Here is a 13,758-nt window from a genome sequence, read left to right on the forward strand (position 1 = left end):
ACAGCTGCACTGCTTCCTCTGAGACTTTACTGAAGATTAATGCTGTACAGCTAAAACTGGTTCAAGATTCACAAAATACTAAATCCATTTCAATGATTTATTTTTATTATATGGCAACATGTAATAAACATTCAACATATAAATAATAGGTGGAAAAGCACTTATAAAGGCACACTCTAGTTAACCATTATACAAATATAGTTTTGATAATGTTTTTAGTAAAAAGAAGCTGAAGAATTATTCAGTTTTAGCAGAAGCATTGAAATATTGTTTTTTCGAGTGCTCAATGTTATAAAACAAAACCTGCTTAATGTAATACTTAGCACTAAAGTGACAGAGCTCTCAAGTGTTACATTCTAAATATACCTTCAATGTACCAGTTCAGCGATTGATAGGTCAAATAAGGTCACAAGTGTAAACTTCCACTTCATCAGGCTCACGTCTGTCCAGGCTGGTTTAAGGCCGCAAGGACCACGGTGGTCACTGGAGGCTGCACAGTCTGCATCTGTTGGTTTCTTCTCGTGTTCAGTATCGTCTGAATGTGCAGCGTGAGCTGTGAAGAGACGGGTTTGAGCCATGAGACGTGCTGCTTGTCTGCGTGTCCACAAGCATTTGGATGACTGACTCACCAACTGCTGCTGCCTAAGAACCTCTTGATATAAGGCCCGTTTCCGTTCTTGATCCTTCTCGTCACAAGTTTTCCAAGTCTGAGCCTTGTTCTGAACCTCCTCATCACGCAGGTAAGGATACTGTTGTTTCTGTAAGAGATCAGAGGTCATTAGAAATGAATGGCTTTCTTCACGATACTACGACTGAGCAATGAGGACGATGTGGACCTCTGCAGTGAATAAGTAAAAGGTTACTGACACATACTAAAATTTCCCTCACCAATTGGAACTTGTATTCCTCAATTGTGTGAGACCTAATCTTCTGCATTGACAGGAAGGCCTCTGATGCATTTGCTCTGGTCTTGTTGAGCAATTCCTGCAAACACATTGTTGTGTAGAATCTTGTATAAAACTCCAACGTCACCAGCTGCAAATCTAAGAAGAGGCCTTAGAAGTTGTATTCTTACCAGAAGCAGCTCATTGGGCTTTGTATTCAAGGAGTCCGGGCTCATGCTGACTGAATTTTTAGCTGTGTTGGACTGAGGAAAAGACACATTTCCATACATTACACACAATTCTGACACACGCTGGTGTGAAATGAGCCAAACATGCTGCTGCTCATGCCATTGTTAATTTCTGTACCTCAGCCTCATACTCAGCCCAGGCATCCTTGCGTTCAGCTTCACTGAGCTCCTCCTCTTGTTTATGGTCCAGCAGAGATTCATGCTCGTGATACGACACTATCTGATCTTTGCACGTTTCTAATAACTGCATCAGGACGGCATCCTGGGAAATAAAAAAGAAGTCAATTCTTGCTGCAAATCCATTTTTGGAACATTTCTATGGCATCGAAGCAGAAACCTCAAAATAAAGACGGCGATCTAACCTTTGGCAAAGCAGGAGTGACTCGCTTGCTTTTCTTAGCGTTTGGGTCATCCAACAGGTCCGGCTCAAAAGAGTAAAGCTCCGTCAGTTCAGACAGGGTGAAGTGCCTCTCAATCTGCTGCTGGTCCACCACTCGATAGGACAAAGACTGCTTGGTCACCTGACGGTCATAGATCTTCTCCTCCATGGTTCCCTAGAGATGACGGCGGCCATAACAGCTGTAGGTGAGAACGAGGCACCTCCAAACAAATTAAAAGCAATGTCTAGTCAAAGTGAAGGAGTCCCATGAGCGCACCTGAGCCAGAAAGCGGTACACAAACACTTGTTTATTCTGACCGAAGCGGTAAACCCTGTATATGCTCTGTATGTCATAAGAAGGGTTCCATGAGGCGTCAAAGATCACCACCCTGTTGGCAGACACAAGGTTGATGCCCAGAGAGCCGGCTCTTGTTGAGATGAGAAACAATCGCCCGCTACAACGAGAAGTCAAATACATTAATTAATAAAAGACCAAAAAATCTGCTTAAATCTTACTTTAATGTCAATAAATCCAATCAGAAGCTCTGTACCGGACATTGTCAGCATTGTTGAACATATCCGTCCATTTCTTCCTCAGCGTAGCATTGGTGGAGCCATCCAGACGATAGTAGTCGATGTCTTTAATCCAGCTGCCCTCTGTTAGAACCATTAGGCAAACAAACCGAACATAAGCACTGTCGAGACATTCTGTAAATGTATTCAAATGTTATTCGTCACAGTCATACCTTTAGAGGATGTTAATGGCTCTCTGTTGCGGTGCGATGCCCCAAGGAAATATTCAATTAGGTCCAATGAGGTCAATGACTGACTGAACACAAGCCTTAAAACATCAAAATGGATTTGGTTAGATGTGAAGGACAGCGTTGTGCCACTCTTGTGTTTCACAACTTACACTTTATCTCCCAGGTCTTCAGACATTCTGAGGATTTCAAACAGCAGCACCATCTTTCCTGAGTGCTCAATGGTTGCGGCGTCTCCTTTGGACAGAAGATTCTTGTACCAGCCTTCATCAGAACTCATTGAGCCGTTGGCTGTTTTCGCCCCTACACAAAATATAACATAATATTTAATAATATTACTTATTTATATGTTATTTTAAAAGTACAGTAGTTCACTAGAAGTGACAAATAAGACGACTTCAACACAGGATGCTCAGTATACTGGCAATAATCCACAGATTTACCTTCCACTGGGGAAGCATCTTTGGACGAATCAGCGATAACCATTGAAATGTTGGTAGAATTATTCCCTTCTTTTCCTTCATTCCCCTGCAGTCCACTGCGGAAGGCGCAAATATGAAAATATATACAAGTTGAGATCTATGCATGATGTCAAACAAGTCGCGTGCAGAGCTGAGGAAGAGGTGAGGCCACAGTAAAACGTGAAGGTCTGACAATGACTGCGGCCAGATTTACCTCTCAGTGGTGTCTTTGTTTTTCAGGACAGGCGCTGCCTTCAATTTCCCCTATTTAAGAAGAAGTTATAAAAAAACATATGCAAGAGCTAATTCAATGCCCGCAGGGACTCAATAAGTCAACACGTGCTGTAGGTTTTTACCTTTTTTACTTTGCTCATGTAGTGGAGCTGAAGGCACCAGGGATGAGTCCAAATTCGACTCAGTACCTGAAAGTCTTTAAACAGATTTGCTGCAGTCCTCGTCTTCAGGGTGTTGTTCGCTGAATCCACACCTGAAAAAACATTTTTGTAGAATCTGAGCTCAAGGTCGGTTTGGACTAAAAACACTAATGCTATATTATGGAAACTTGATGTTAACCATAAATACGTAGTTTCCAGTAATAAAACACACACACATTTACATTTCTTTCATTTCTACAACAACACTGGGACAGACTCTCACCGTGAATGTGGTCAAGATAGTAGCGATACAACTTATACTGAAGCGGAGAAACCCTCACAGCCATCACATACTCGTATTTGGGAGGCAGAAACTGGGTCAGTTCAGAGTAGTCTCTCCTCTGGCAAAGAGAAGAACACAGTGTGGTGACGAGCAGAACTTTGACGTCACGCTGCACCGGCGGAGCTGCTTCGCCCACTGTACCTGCACACACCCGGCCAGCACCGCGTGCAGCACGTGCGCTCGCTTCTTCATGATTCGCACATCCCTCGGAGTGGAGTCGGCGCACTGCCCGTTCTGTATGGGGTTGATGAAGCGGTTTCGGAATTCGCCCAGCGAGCCCAGAAGATTCCTCTTGATGAAATTAACCATGCAGTGGTCTGTAAAGGGCCCAGATGAACACACCCGGTCACACAACCCGCAGTAACAAGCATCTCGACAGCATCCGCAACACTGCAGCCTCTGTTTACTGATTACAGTTGTACAGACTCACACTCAATCAGGTTGTTTTGCAGAGGCGTGCCCGTGAGCACCACTCTTCGTCGGGTCTTGATTGCACTCATTGCTTTGGAGATATTTGTGGCGTCGTTGCGGAGGATGTGTCCCTCATCGCAAATCACAAAGTCCGGACCTGGAAACGGCGACCACAGCAAGATAAACACACAGACCGCTGTCATTTCAACGAGCCAGTGAATGACACGATGGGTGAAAGCAGTGAAAAGCTCCTGTACCTGGATCCACCAACATGCTCTTTAACGCCTTCTTACACTCCTCGGTGTTGACCTTATGAGCCAGTGACAGGATGCGGAACATCTCATACCCCATTATCATGATGCCTCCGTCTCTCTGCCACGCATGCAGAGCCAGCATTCGTTCGCGAAAATGCTTTATTGTAGCCAGTTCTGTGACCTGTGAAGTGACCACATACGGGCAAAATGTGAGAAGTAAAGCAAGTGTATTCATCTATAAGTGAGTGTACGCATTTTGCCCGTTCTGTTCACCTTCACTTTGTCCTCTCCTGTGTTTTTTTGCCACTTCTTGAACTCGCTGACCCAGTTGAGGATGGTGTTCAGTGGACACACGACCAGAGCCGTTCTGAACTTCAGGTTCTCTGACAGCAGCACCGTGTGGAGGAACGCTACCACCTACATACGGCAGAAGGTTAATGCTACCAGCCCACCTGCGTGGTGGTCGATGCGTTAACTCACACAGGATGAATCAAAGCAAACAATAATAAAGGTGTACTAGAATGTGTGAGTTCACCTGCAGTGTTTTCCCTAGGCCCATGCAGTGCGCCAGGATGCAGCCCGATCCAGGAGTGGTGTTGGCTTTCTTTACAGACTCACAGCAGCTGTCCCAGATGAACTGAACACCTGGAGGAGAATATGGAAAAAAAACAGAAAGGGGAATAGGCTGAAAAACACTCCAATAATAGCAAGAAATAACAGTATGGTGTAGCTATTAATATGCATCAACGTATTAAAACAAACAAGTGCGTGTGACGCACGATCCAGATGTTACAAGACAACTCACCGTCCACCTGGTGAGGCTTCAGGTTGGTCACCAGGTTCCTGTGAACCTGCACCAGAGGCGCTTTGGTGTCCTCGTCATGGTCCAGGACCAGTTTGGTGGTGATGGGACACATCCCATCTGGTATAACGATTATCTACAAAACATTTTTGTCTGTTTGATTCTCCTCATGTCATGTGAAGTGCTTCCAGTAATTTATGAGTGTTGAAAGACTTAATAATTATTAAATCAGCACCTCTCGCCTGTCCTCCATGTGCTGCTCCCTGTCTGCCAGCCGCTTGCACCGCTCCTCCTCCTCTCTCAGAGCTTCCTGGGTCTCTGCGCGCAGGTGCACGTCTTCGATGATTTTGCGGATCTTTTTGCGTCCTTTAGGGGTTCCTTTGCTGTCACCGTTCTCCTGATCGCTCTGCTCCTTTACAGAAAGATCCCACAAGCAGTGTGATGATTAGACATCTGAGCCGGCTCCGTGTGAACAGAGACCAGCAGAAACCGGTGATGATGATGATGATGATGATGAACAGCCACCTTTTCACTGTTGGAGTCAGACAGCCAAATACAGGGTACTTGATTCTTCTGCGTTTCACTATGTGATGATTTTAATCTGGAGCTACAGAGAATGACAAGCAAAACCTTATTTAGTAGAGCACCTGTATATGGGAATGTCGTACTGGTCTAAATATTGGTTATTTTGAAAACTGGGTGTAAAATTAAGTCTACTATGTGTACGTTTATACATGTGCACCTTTGGGCCTTCTCATCCTCTGATTGACTTAGCTCCTCGCTCATGCCGCCAGCGCTCAGTGCAGTGTCCTCGGCCTCAGATTCGCTTCCACTGTCAGCTTGAGACAAATTAACAGGTATTAGGGTGCAGGTATTTGCTATCAGGAGCATCACATGTGTAACATGGACAGATGTGCTTACAGCTCAGTTGCCTGCTTCTGGATCGCCTCCTGCTTTTCTGCTTTCCTGCAGCCTCGTCGCCTGCTGTTCCCTCATTTAAGGCGAGTTTGTGTTTGAGCAGGTGGTGCCTGGCGTTGTGGCCATCAGACAAGTTGGAAGAATTTGAAGTCATATCTTCCTCTACAGCAGGAGGAGATATTTTGTCATAAATTTTCCTGTAATACTCTAAACAGGACTCTAAACGTCTAAACTGTATCTAGTCGAAATTTCAAAAGTAATGTACAAATATTATATTCAGCTGGTGATCAATCTGGAAAACACAGAATAACCTGTGCTTATAAAAGATGCACAAGGAAAAAGATAAACAAAAAAAAAAAAAGTTCATAAAATATAAAACTTACCGTCACCATCTGATTCACTACCTTCATCTGCTTGTTGCTTCTTATCGCTCTCCGATTCAGATTCATCCACCTGTGTTTGTTCCTCCGAAGAGATTTCATCACTCGAGGAGTAGTATGCTTTGATTTGGGCCAAAAGCAATTTCTTAGCGATTCTTTCAAAAGCAGAAAAAGGAAAAAAGGAGCCTGAAATTGATTTCATGACCAGACACATCATCTTCAATTTGTTGTTCTTATACTTCAAGTATTAGAAAATTTAAACATTAGAATTTATTAATAGTAATATCCTATAATGTGATTTAAGGCTCCACTTGTCAAGCCACTTAACACTGGAAGACACACGTTTAAAAGAACAGCTTAAAAAAAAGAACTTAACAAGGAGACAGGGAGGGTTTTAAGAAGGATAATTTATTAAAACAATATAAACAAGAAGCAGGGTTTCTTAATTTATTCTCCTTTTAAGTGAGAACGTTTGAACTGTATTCCTACAATGTTCTTTTTTTAATCTTCCTAACGTCTGACACACATTTGCTGATTTTTTTCATGTTCTCTTTTTAGGCCTCAGCTACTTCCATATCGGTTCAATGTGTCTTTCCTACAAAAGGACTGACTCTACCACGATTCCGCCTTCCACCTTGAGACACAGACACACACAGACACACACACACACACCTGACCTTGTGTTGTGAGTCATAGAGATCAGGCTGGACAGAGATTTTCACTGACCTTCGACTCTGGAGTGTTACAGGCCTATTTGTGCTTTAAGCCCACTGATTAGACAAACAATGCAGAAGTTACATTTCTACTGATGATTTTCTAACTCGTCAATGATAAAATGACTATAACTGTGATAACACAGCATTCATGTCACTGTGGATTTTATTTCTCTTGTAACCAAGTCTTTTCAGGGTTACATTACATCCCATGACCTTCAATTTCCACAGGACAACCACAGAACAGACTGTGCACTGTTCCTCAGACTCATCCATCAGCAGCAACCATGTAGCGTAATTCGCCTCCACTGTAGTGGGGCAGAAGAGTCAAACAGCAGCTAGACATCCTTAACTGACATCAATGACGAGTGCATGAGAGAATGTATTCTCTGCAATTTAAGTGAGATAACCTTTTAGAAGTATCTCTATACAAGCACCATGTCAGTGAGGAGAAAACACTTTTTGGTAGGTAAAGCATCCATACATTTTTGCATATACATGTTTCAGAGTGCAAAAGGTTCATGTTCACACATTTCAACACAAATAGAGCCAAATGGTACGCAGATGATTTGGGGAAAGAAATGGAGGTTGTTTTAACATTCACTTGAGATTTGTGACATACCTAAATTCCTAACCGCAGTAATAAACCTATTAAAGCAAATGCATATAATCTTTTAGGCGCTTAAAGAATCTATTAAGTTACAGTGATCACCAACTATATTATATGATGGTCAGTGGCAGAAAGCTTGCACTACCAGGTTGTGTAATTTGAAGCTTCAGCAAATTGTTACTGCCATGTGAGTTAATTCCTGCATGTTCACCGTCTTCTACACTCACGGCCTAAATTCCCACTGTCTTCTAAAAACTCAAGGAAATATATTATTTGTTATATTTATTTATTACACACTTACATATCAGGTTATAACAAATCCTGTGATTAAAGTTGTTTGCTAAACCTTCTTTTGCACAACAAAGGATTTAACCTAAGAGGCACGGCTGAGCTGGATAAAACAAAAAGCACATTTACAGTGCCATATACACTGTACCAGGCATTTTATTTGTTTAATGAAAGGAAACGGTCACGTCATCAGTGAATTTATGGTTAATATATATTTAAGATGAAGCATAACAGGCAACAATGTAAGCCCTGTGTCATTAACACAAAACACTGCTTTAAATTACAAAGAGTTCACAGAACACTTCCTTTACGTACCCATTTTAAAATGAAAACGTTCATGTGTACAGATTCTATAACAAGTAAGTTCGTACTTCACCAGTAACAACAGTCAAGGTAACAGCGCAACTCAATGGTAAACAACAAAGTATAAGTAATTATGAAGACTCTCACTGAAAAGTCACCTGTAATACCTTAAAACAGGTTGCAAGGCAACGCAAGTTCACTTGCTGAAATGCATGACTGGATCTCTTTTTAAAGAAGAAATTGTGTAAACTGCAAGGTGTTGCATTCTTAAAGTAGGTCAATAAATCACAAAGTGAATACAAGTTTGGTATAAGATGGAATATAACTTTAGAAATTAGATTAAACTTGAGTAAGGTGTACAGCATCTCTAGCATTTAGAGGGGTTGCACATGTAAAACAAGCTGATTGTGCTGCTTATCATTCAACAGCGTCTCACTGTATCATAATGTGGGTCCCATGCTTCACACTGTACCTCTAAAATGTGTATTTGATAGCTGGCGCTCTGCTGCATCTACGCTTCGGACGCGTGTGAATAGACTGCAACTGAGTCCTAATTACATGGGCTTTACTGAATTTGGCACAGACCTCTGGCTTTGAAGACGAAGCCTTTTTCCTACATTGTTTGATAAACTCCAAATCGGGGCTTTTTGAACCATACCTATTTTCTGGATCATCATCATCTTCCGCTGCTGCCCACGAGGGGCCAGACTGCTCTTCATCTCCTACAAACAAAAAAGTAAAAAAAAAAAATAAAATCAATAAACGTTTTTTCATTATGACACTCACTAAAATGGTCTAAATGCTTTTGTTGTTATGTGCATCATCTTTTTCATAATTCTGATAAGACACACCTGATGACTGGTGGAATGTTGCAGCCCCTAGTAAGCTCAGATGTTCAGTGATTGGCTTCATCTTCTGATCACTTGTATCACTCTCCGAGTCATGGTCATGTTCAGCTTCGCTTGATGAGGAGGACGACTCCACTGTTTTCTGACAAGATTTCGTCTTGGACTTCCAGGACAGCATCTTCCTCTGTTTTCCATCCATGCCTTCCTTCTCTCTTTTAATAAAATCAGGCTTTCCTTCTGATCTCACCAACTTTAAATCTTCAATATTCTTCTCCTCGTTGTCACTAGATGATCCTGTCTCGCTTTCCCTTCGGGTTTTGGCGCTCCTTTCGGACGTAGGCGAGCGGTCTAACATCTTGCGTTTGCGGCGCGTTCTTTCCTGTGAAACTGGGGAGTTTTTAGTCAGCCAAAAAAGACACTTCTTGGCCACCATGGAGGATGCTTCTCCACCATTATCGTCACTGTTGCCTTCATCGGAGCTCTGTGTCAGAGCTGCTCGCTCAAGCAGAGCAGCAGGAACTTCATCGGAGTCAGAGTCTGCTCTCGCTCTGCTCAGATTTTGCTCTTCCCGGTTTTTAGCTGATACTGTGTTGGGGATTTCCTCCATATCGGAGTCACAATCGCTGTCTGCTGCTGAGAGAGATGTTTTGGCCTTGATATCACTTGGTCGACGCAGAGGTGTTGTCTTCACACGAGGAGACCGTCGATTCCTTTGTTCCTCTTCTGTGTGTACGGATCCAATAGAGGTATCATTGCTTTTGCTGTCAGCTTTTGCACATACATGTGTGTCTTTGTTTTCTGGTGCAACTTTTCCATCAGACCTTTCATCTTTTGTGTTCTCCTCCACCTTGAGGACAGACAAAGGCTTCTGTTCCACAGGTACAGGTGTAAGTTTTACTACTAGTTTTTTAGTCATGTGGAGACCGCTTTCAGAGAGCTTCATGCTTATCTTTTGTGGTGTTGTATTAATCACATCTGTAATGCCCTTGGAGTCAGAGTCCTCATCTTGAAAATGTTCACTTGCCAGGTTCTGCAAGTCTCGTAAACATCTTTCATCAGATGCGTCCAGTTCATTTTCTGCTTCTCTTACAGTTTGCGTATTTAAATCATCACTATAGAACTTTTCCCAACAGTTCAAAACATCCAAGTCACTGAATTCCTCTTTGAGGTTGTCTTCAAGTGCAGTGAGTGATTTTCTCAGACCTTTCACAACAGCCAGAAAAGACTTCAGATACTGGTGGCGATTGCCTATAGTTCGTTTGTTTGTTACAGTTTCAATAAAACCAACAAATATCCGGTTTAAAGAATTTGCTGAGTCCACTAAATGTTTGACCTTTTTAGTAATGTCCTTAGAAATCTGCAGTGTGCTATAGTTGAACACTACACTACCATCCATACCGGTGTGATCCCATTTATCCAAAGAAATATTTTGTGGTACTTCTGGCAATGTGTCTTCAAGTCCAGCTTTCTCTGGCTCTACTCGGATCCTCTTGCGCTGCTGCTGCCACAGACTCTCCATCTGCTCCAGAATGCTGTCGCAAGATGTCACAAGGTCCAAAAGGGGTTCTGGGCTACACACGTAACAGTACCATTTGCTCTCCAAGATGCCAGACAGCTCCTTCCTTCCTAAATTTCGAAGAATGCACTTCTTGCAGAAAGCGTTACTACAGAAGTCACAACAGATCAAGTTGCCTCCTTCAGCACACCATCTGAATAAAACAAGGATAAAACAAAAACTGTCACTAAAAACTCAATTAAGTAATTTAAAAAATAAATGTTCTTTTAAATTCCATTTAGAATATTGTGTATTTAACAAATCGTACCTGCATTGCTCATCCATTCCATCTCCATCCTTACTGATGTCATCACTTGAATAATACTTGTAGCAAAACTGACAAAACAAAGCTAATTATGATTTGGCCTAACAGGTTTACAACAATTTACATTAGAAACTTTGTTTTCAATCAGATTTGAATTTTATCGCAATACGCCCTATATTCACAATTGTATAATAAAATACTGTGGAATGCAATTGCACTGTAAACTATTTCACCTGTGATTCAAATCACTACTCAAGCTGATTCACTCAAGTCAAGGCAAGATGAGAAACATGATAGGAACTGGGGATGCTATTCCTGTGCAAAATTATCAGACTTACCTTGCAAATAAGTACTTTCAGAACTGGATGCTGATAGAATGAATCTCTCTGAAAATGGTTAACTTGTCGGCCACATGCAGTGCAGCAAACAATTCCTGTGTGTTCACTTCCTACGAGTGCACAGAACTATGATTAACATCAACATTTTGCAGAATCTTTGTTTCTGAATAACAGTGATTAGGCGTAACTTCATGACCAGTGTTAACTGACCTCTCTTTCTCAGTACACTGGATTTATGACTGCGAAACTCAGGGCCCCTGAACTCATCTCTTCCATTATCAACAGGTTGAGGACTGACCCATGCAGTGCCTGTTCAAAACAAATTAACATCATTAAATCAAAAATACTAGATTATTATAAGTTACTTAATCACAAGCTAAAGCTGGAAGGTGACAACAACATTTATAATAGAAGACTTCTGTCAATCTCAAATTAATTTTATGATCTGAAAAAGGCTATATTATACAGTTTATTTTTACAGACATGATCGATGTTAAACATGTGGTCTGAATGTGTGGGAAAATGTAAGTACATACCTTTAGGTAATCTGTTTGCATCGAGGTGACCATTTGCATTGATTGGTAAATCCAAGTCCTCGCTACCATTTGAGTCCCCTGACTCATCCAGCCCTGAGTGCTTTATGACAACAGATGGCTTTCTGTAAATTCAGTGAATTGAAATAAAGTTTATGTATCGTTAGAGACTCACAAACTAGTCTTGAAAATGTGTTAGCATTCTCCCTTTAATGGTTTCTGTATAACGGGTAAGTCTCTACATGCTGAAGGTGATGGAAAACTTAATGTGACAACATTGAATTACAACAACAACAAGGAAACAGGAGTATGCTACTTAATCTATGCTTGCAACAGTTAACTTGCTAACTCACCTCCTGGAGTTTTTGGTATCCACTCCAGCCTGCAAAAAGAGACAGTGTTAGTAAGAACTCTGCATCATTAGCTAATCTAACAAAGTTTACAGTCCTTCATTTGGCATACGAAACATTTCCTTCTAAGAAGCTGCAGTTTACAATAACACTGTGAAAAAGCAAATTATATGGATACATAAAAAACCCTCTTACTGAACAGTTGGAAGAATTTATCTAAGTGTAAGTTTGTAATATTAAACCTTACTACATGCATATACTGGTTTTCTTGTAAATTTTCAGTTACTTGATGTATAAAATGTATAATTATTAATTAGAAAAATAACAAAAATAGTTCTTTTACCTTTGTTGCAGTCTGTGCAGTTGAGTTATGCACAGAGTGGGTCGGCTTTGCTTGACCTGAAGATGTGTAATGGATAAGATTTTAAATGTGTACACATGAGAAGACTGCATTCCAGGTTTTATAATTAAATTCATCAAGAATTATACCTTTAACACCTTCTGAGGCTGGTGGGCCATTGCTGTCCTCAGCACTGGAATGAGCCAAGTACTCATGCAGCTTGTTTACTAGAACATTCAGCTTGCTGGCACTGGTGATAATAATAATTGAAAAAGAGCATCACAGTTGTGGGAAACAATTACACAAGGTTAGCTAAACTTCACATCTATAGTTTAACTTAAATTTGGGAATACAACGTCACATTACAATTGTTTTGTTTCAGCTTTTCAGAAACACGACACAGTTCAATTACAGAGACACACAGTAAAATCAGCATCTTAGAATATACATACATACTTAGTCAGAAGAAAAATTCTAGATATAAATCTATAGATTTTGAGCTCCAATAATCTATCACTGATAAACCACACAAGCCGCCAACAAATACAAACACAGAGCCCATAGGTCCAAACTGTATATTGTCTTATTCAAACCTAAATGCGTTATTATTAGAATAAGTAAGTGAACGTCATAGAAATTAGGTATTACAGACAGCGGCATTAGGGATTCAAGGCAGTAGCCCTGAACTGGTAACGACGCTATAACGCAAAAGGTGGCCCAAACAGATTTTCTGTTTTAGGCCAAAGGCACTCACGTTGGTTACGTTACGAACATCACATGTTCGTTTCTGCATGATGGGTTACGTTTTTCTGAATACCTCATGTACTTTACACAGTAATTTACAACAATTACCTGCAACGTAAAGGAGAATTAACGCCTTTGTTATTACTGAAGCTAGCCTTTAGCTGAAACAGTTAACAAGATGCTAAGATAGCTTGCTAGCAAGGAAATTAACTTCAGTCCTCTGTTATTACCTAAACATCGCTTCGGACGTACAAAAAGAGGCTTAAGTCGGCTCCTGGTAGGGAAAGAATCCGGCTTAAAATGAGGTACAGCAAGCTCAATCTTTGCCCCGCATCACCACGTTAACGCAATAAAACAAGTTAACGCATGTTTGCGTCTGTCGCACACTGGCGCCACCTGCTGCCACGGAGGGAGACCGGCCTGCGGGTCCCTGCCCGTTTCTTCTTATTCTTGTAGAGTTTTACGGCGGCTTGCATCCTTAGTGTTGCACTACCGCCCCTGTCTGCTCCCCTACGCAAACATTACATTTTTACATATCTCTTCCCATCGTTACAGTCGCTTTTCATGTTTAAAACAACACTACTACATAAAATGGTAAGTAGTAATTCGATAAATAGTACTTATACACAGTTTTCCACCCTAATGTTCCAACAACA

General features: G+C 41.3%; 1 protein-coding gene across 1 annotated transcript; it reads right to left on the bottom strand.

The window, feature by feature from the left end:
• Positions 1–83: 83 nt before the first annotated feature.
• LOC114869552 (transcriptional regulator ATRX-like) lies at positions 84–13,690 on the bottom strand. The gene is made up of 35 exons (XM_029173865.3): positions 13,333–13,690; positions 12,508–12,608; positions 12,362–12,417; positions 12,022–12,050; positions 11,672–11,793; positions 11,346–11,444; positions 11,136–11,245; positions 10,801–10,868; positions 8,981–10,686; positions 8,788–8,851; positions 6,219–6,370; positions 5,839–5,997; positions 5,660–5,756; positions 5,443–5,524; positions 5,153–5,329; positions 4,921–5,053; positions 4,651–4,760; positions 4,389–4,532; positions 4,119–4,296; positions 3,881–4,018; positions 3,592–3,767; positions 3,391–3,508; positions 3,090–3,220; positions 2,948–2,997; positions 2,716–2,810; positions 2,425–2,575; positions 2,258–2,352; positions 2,063–2,168; positions 1,789–1,966; positions 1,495–1,686; positions 1,251–1,394; positions 1,076–1,147; positions 889–984; positions 630–758; positions 84–553 (listed from the first exon to the last, which is right to left on the bottom strand). The coding sequence occupies exons 1-35, from the start codon at positions 13,338–13,340 to the stop codon at positions 437–439; spliced, it is 5,583 nt and encodes a 1,860-aa protein (XP_029029698.1). The 5' UTR covers positions 13,341–13,690; the 3' UTR covers positions 84–436.
• Positions 13,691–13,758: the final 68 nt, after the last annotated feature.

Source organism: Betta splendens, chromosome 14 (assembly GCF_900634795.4).
Source record: "Betta splendens chromosome 14, fBetSpl5.4, whole genome shotgun sequence".
In the NCBI taxonomy this organism is placed as follows: Eukaryota; Metazoa; Chordata; class Actinopteri; order Anabantiformes; family Osphronemidae; genus Betta; species Betta splendens.

Excerpts from the sequence above, each read along its gene's own strand:
- LOC114869552 (XM_029173865.3), bottom strand. Across the intron at positions 2,811-2,947 it reads AACAAAGACACCACTGAGAG|TGGACTGCAGGGGAATGAAG; the intron begins GTAAATCTGGCC and ends CGCCTTCCGCAG. Across the intron at positions 2,353-2,424 it reads GAAGACCTGGGAGATAAAGT|GCTTGTGTTCAGTCAGTCAT; the intron begins GTAAGTTGTGAA and ends TGATGTTTTAAG.